General features: G+C 39.0%; 1 protein-coding gene across 1 annotated transcript in view; it reads left to right on the top strand.

The window, feature by feature from the left end:
- igdcc4 (immunoglobulin superfamily, DCC subclass, member 4) overlaps positions 1-2388 on the top strand; it is a 106684-nt gene extending 104296 nt beyond the window's left edge. Inside the window, exon 20 of the mRNA XM_016571717.1 lies at positions 355-2388. Within this exon, the coding sequence (XP_016427203.1) occupies positions 355-885 (531 nt within the window). The 3' untranslated portion in view covers positions 886-2388. The remainder of the gene's footprint in view (positions 1-354) is intronic.
- The last annotated feature ends 3586 nt before the right edge of the window (positions 2389-5974 follow it).

The following is a 5974-nucleotide window of genomic DNA, read 5'->3' as shown; positions in this document are numbered from 1 at the left end:
AATCACAACGCACTGGATAGCTGGCCAATCAGAGCACACCTCGCTTTTCAGAACGATGAGCTTTTTAAAAATCGACGCGTTTCAGAAAGGCGGGGCATAGAGGAGAAACAATAATGTACATTATGTGGAAAATAAAGTGTTTTTTGAACCTTAAACCGCATAAACATATTGCATTACACCAAATACACAAAATAACGTCATATGACCCCTTTAATTCTTAATAATTCTGTTAACTATTATACATAAACTATTCCAACATTTAAAAAAAAAAAGAACTAGAACCATATTACGAATGTTTAAAAAATATAATCCCATTTGAAGAGTAGTGTTTTTTGTGATGTGCTGTATTTGCAGAGTGGACATGTGGAGAGGCTGTATTCCTTTAGCAAGAACCAGGTGGAGGCTGAAGTCATCGTACATTCACAGCTGTCTAACACGACAGTTGACCAGGGTCCACAAAGCGACATGGAGCTCTCTCTGGAGTCTCCATCTTCCAAGCACCCTTCTCCTGGAGAGAAGGCAACTCCATCAAACCCGCATCCAACTTATGCTCACAGCGAGAACAACCATGAAACTCAATCTCCATCTCCGACCCCCAGCACTCACATCTCAGAAGTACTGTCCAATCACAATGGACCATTTGAGAGTGAACTCAGCCAGCCGACAGTGGGCAGTGCCAAAAACCAAGGTGTGAGGCTTACTAATGGCTTCCACTCATCCAAACCCCTTTGCTCAAAGGCAGAGACCCTGGAGAACGGTGTCCACAGGCTGTGCCCTACAGGAAAGGTTCTGCCCTCACCAGGTCTCCCCGCTTCCCCCTCATCCCTTGCCAGCTCTGGCCTTGTCCACTCTACCTCAGGGGCGCATAACTATGTGTACCCCTAAGCTGGAAGGAAGAGAAGCATGAAAAATGGTGTTCCGAAAGTTCTGGGACAGAGAAGGACAACAGAGGAGACCAACGAGTGGCACCTTCCTGCTGGAGAAGTTGATATTTTCTCATAGCCACACACGCCTCTTCTCTTGGCTGTTTTATTGTAAACTTTTGGTTCCATTATTTTATATGTATGTACATATAGAATATTTTTTTAGCACTAGTATCCATGGAAATGCATTTTAGGGCATATCAGTGGCACACTTTAACCCCTCTTTGTGTGCATGTACGGAATGTGCTGAAGTGAAGTGGTTTATATGTTTACATGCACACGTGAAGTCAGAGTGTTCTTACTCTGAGGTGAAGTCGAAGGACCCTGAAATCAGCCCTGCATATGGAAACAGAACTCATTCTCGGTCCGAGATCAGTGCCAATGGGTGAAGATCTTGTCGGAGAAGATAACCCTGCCACAAAGTACCACCTCCTGCTGTCTCAGGGTCGCCACACATAAACACACAAACACACACAGATCTGTGCTTAAAATGGTTGTTCCAGAAAATTAGCACCATTTTTCAATTCTACGTGGATATTGCGTATCCATCTATTCCGATTGTTCACCCGTAAATGAACATTTTGTCATTTACTCTTGCTCATGTTGCTCCAAACCTGTGCATGGACAAAAATGTTAGTTTTCTGCAGAAGTAAGAAAATCCTACAGGTGTGGAACAACTTGAGGGTGAGAAAATGATGACAGAATTTTCATTTTTGGGTAAACTGTCTCTTTAACTTGATCAGATCAGAGGTACATTTTCACATACATACATACGCAAACAAACCAGAATACAATACAAATAAAAACACACATTCCCTGACTGGAGCGTAGTGTCTCAGGAGTCTCAAATTCAAAGTGCATTTGTATATACACGACTGCTGTATCAAATACCTGTAGAAAAACATGACAAAAATGAAGAAAAAAAAGGAACACTAAGAGTCCATGTACATTTTCTATCATTTCAACTCTGAGTGTACTTGTAAAGACACATTGATTCATGCTCCAAGTTTTTCTCAGTCAACAGCACTACCTCATTTCTTTACAGGATTGTTTTTTTTCCTGTGTGATTTTATGAGTATAGTTAAGAAGGCAACTTCTTGGGGGCGGATTTGAAGCCGCCTGATTCATAGCCTTTGGATAATAGCAGAATCTACTGCCCTTCTCACTCTGTGTCTGTATTCTTGTGTAACGGTTACTGAAACTTTCACCTGTGTGCAAGCATATGGTCATCTGCTTGTGTAGTCCTTTGCTATGGAAAAAAAAAAACCTTGATCATCACAACAGTTTTGCAGATGAAGGGGTATAAACACAGTGGAAGGCAAACCACACGGTTTAAGATCTACGTACCTGTTGACATGCCAGTTATCTCTTTTTCTCAGGAACTTCTATGCAGGGAGTCTGAGAAGAACATTTTCAGCCAAACTAGGAAATGGCCTCCATCTCTCAGAGGTCTTGTCATGTGTACCTTATTCTTTGTCCTCAGGCCATACTGTCCTGTCACCATTTAGAGTTAATCTGGAACTGTAAATACATTTTGTCCTCCATGCAAAATCATGTTTTATTGCTGCTGAGAGCAGGAGCTGTATCTGTTGCGCTTCCTGTTTATGCATTTGAAACGCTTATTTAAAGTAGTTTCCTTTATGTTAGCGCTGTTATATTGGAAGAGAAACATCAACAAACTCTCAAAATCCTGCCGTCTTCATGTCATTGACAGGACTGCCCATGATGCCAACAACAACTCTGTCTAGTCGGTCTCAGTCATTGCCACAGTTCAGCTGATTGTCTTTGTCTATTTCAATAACTTCACTGAATAGTGCTTTGGTGCTAGAGCAAGACTAGGTTACTTTTAAGATGGTCTTTTGAACATTCCAGTTTTTGTGTGTGCAGCAGGCCAAACTCAGGGCTGATCATGTAGGAAATGAAGATGATGAATGTCTGAATTACTCTGGCTGCTTGTTTAATAACATACAGTAAGCAACTCGCATGTCGTCAGTTGTCACACTTCTAGATGTATAGTGGCCAGTCAACAACTCAACAACAACAAGTATTTTACTTTAGACTCAATGCTTTTACTGAGAATATAACATTGTTGTCCAATATGCGTCATGTCAGTTCTGTGTTAAAAGGATAGTTCACCCAAAAAATGAAAATTCTGTCATTGTTCACTCATCCTCATGTCGTTCCAAACCTGTGTGACGTGCTACTACTGCAAAAAAGAAGATATTCTGAAGGAAGCTTCCAAAACAACATTGGTCCCCAATGACTTTCATTGTGTGGACAAAAAAACATAAATATCATCTTTTGTGTGCTAAATGGTAGCATAATTTTTATTTTGGGGTAAAAGATCCCTTTAGACTGCAAAAATTAGTTTCAGTTGTCACAAAAATAATTTTTGTTCTTTTCTGATATGTTTGATGTCAAGCGTACAGTCTTAGCTTTGCTCCAGTCTTATACATCAGATTATAGTGTTTAGCACATCCCACCTTCAGCATTAGGAATGTGTGGGGGAAATAAACCTCTTGTTTTGTCTAAAATTAAGGAAATTGTGGTTTTGCCAGGGTCAGCAGATGTCTTGTCTCTCTCAGATATGCATTTTATTGTTCAGAATCAGCCCTTCAGGATAAATTATAATTCAGATACCTCATTTGCTGCTTGTTAATTTAATTGCAGTTATATTTTCAACACGGTACAAATGTGTAAAAGATTTAGTACTTTTGATCATCATGTGTTTGGCAGCAGAGTTTTCTTAAACTGGATGAGTTGATTGTCTCATTTTGAAGCTTCAGGCTGGTTTTTGCTCCACTATATTAAGCATGGAATGGTTGTCATTTGTCTGGATAAATCTTTGGCATATATCAGAGGAGAACAGCAAAATGCATGAAATGAGAGTTCAGATGACCAGAGGGTTCCCCTGTCAAGCCATACCTCTCAAAACAGACACATGGTTGCAAATGGGCCATTTTTGTACTGTGCGTATAATCAGTGCTTACTGCTCAGGTGCCCTGTCTTTGCATAAAAACTCTGGAGGAATGCAACAGCTTACTCTGATGTAAAACAAGTGCGCACTGAAGTATAAAAACCTCACCTGTCCTTCTGGAAAATGAAGGCTTTAATGACATGGGAAAAGCAACAACAAATATTAACACTGATGCACAGACATTTTTCAAAAGAAATCATGTATTCTAATGGCTGTTTTTTTTTCTGGTGCTTCGTGGTGACCTTTCTATTCTGGTGATGTGAGAATTCATCCTTTTTTTGTACTTTCCCCCCTCAACCAGCAGACCTGTGCTTTTCTGAGATTCTCAGCACACATACACCAGCAACAGTATGGTCTCTGACGTCTGTCGGTTAAATGTGAGAGACAACATCAGTCTCGGCACAAACACACAACTACGCTGACCCAGTATGATTACAGCATGTGTCCATCTGTTATTTGTTTGTATGCTCTCATGGCCTTCTTTTTGAAATCAAATCTAAAGATTGTAATGTTTTTAAGACACCGGTGAAGAGATTGAAGAAGAATGTATTGACCATTTAGTTTCTAATTCTGAGATATGGTAATATTGTTTGACCCTCCCATAGAAATGTTATACTCTACAGTGCTATGATCTGTAGCTCTTGTTTTCTGCGCTGTGACATCAGTTTTTCAAAATCAGAATGCATAAGAAACTGTCAGTTTACTCACTAAGATGGAATCTAATCTTTTTAACTGGAACAAATGTGCCCTATGAATAATTGATGCGGTGAAATTATATCTGATGACTGATCAAATGTTGGTACTCAATTATACAGTATCATATACGTGTGCTGTGAAGAGCGGAGTTTGATGTCAGATGGAGGGCTGCAGTGGAGGACAATATGATATTATAATGTTTATGTTCTTCCTCTGTCACTGTCTCTGTGAGATTTGCAGGAGTCTCTGCAAACTTGTACTATGTAAATAAACATCTTAATAACAAGAATTTGTCTCATTTTTTATATACAGCTGCTTCGAAGGCATACTGCATATATTTTCAAATATAAATTATGCATCTTCACAAGGAGAGACCCAATGAAATACAAAGGATTTACTTTTATAATCATAAGAGTTGCAATGACTTCCAAATTCAGTTTTACAAGTAAATGTATCTAAATGTCAGTAAAGGTGAGAGACTAGCTATTCTTTCTTGAGATTTGTAATCTAAAACATTTACTTCACACAGAAACTTAAGAAACGTGTGCAAGTTTTGTAAATTTTTGTGGATGAGACTTGGTGAGTCTTTTTCACCCATGCACAGGCCCTATTATTTGTTACATGATTAAAATGACGAATGATACTAAATAATATGCAGTACCTATAATATGAGTTAAATCAACACATTTCTGGTTTGGTGTCAATGAAGGGGTACTTGAGCCCAGGGGCGTCATGCACTCATTATTTTGAGGGGGCACGAGTTGGTATGGAGGGGAGTCGTCATGTGACACACAGCAGCCACAACAGCACGCATGTTTTATTTATTTTTTCCTTTTTATTCGAAACATCCCCAAACGTATTAACTATATCATGAAATATCTTGATTCTCACCTTTATAGATTATGTTGATCTATAGTGGGCGATGGTCAAAGTAACCTAATAATGTAATCTATTAACTATGCATAAAACCCGGTCTGTTTACTTAATTAACAGATATGGGTGTCATGCCACCGGCATTTTAGCGATGACTCATCTGAACACCTCTGATTGGTCATTGCATTCATAAGCCAAACAGAATCGTGTGTGATTGGTTATAATGTGCAGCGCTGTAAAAACGCATCTGTATCTGGCTCAGCGCCAGCCAGCGAACACAGATTTGAATTTAGCAGCTGAAAATATGACGCACTGAACGTTATAATCACGCCGGTGTGATTGTATTAAATATAGAAGTCAAAGTAACCTAATAATGTAATCTATTAACTATGCATAAAACCCGGTCTGTTTACTTAATTAACAGATATGGATGTCATGTCATAACATATTTTAATACGACTGAGTTTATATTTAATGTGAATTTAACATTGAAAGTTAATGTGAA

This window comes from Sinocyclocheilus rhinocerous, unplaced genomic scaffold (assembly GCF_001515625.1).
Source record: "Sinocyclocheilus rhinocerous isolate Xijiao unplaced genomic scaffold, SAMN03320098_v1.1 scaffold591, whole genome shotgun sequence".
NCBI lineage: Eukaryota > Metazoa > Chordata > Actinopteri > Cypriniformes > Cyprinidae > Sinocyclocheilus > Sinocyclocheilus rhinocerous.
The sequence above is the reverse complement of the archived record's forward strand: the minus strand, read 5'-3'. Positions and strand labels throughout refer to the sequence as shown.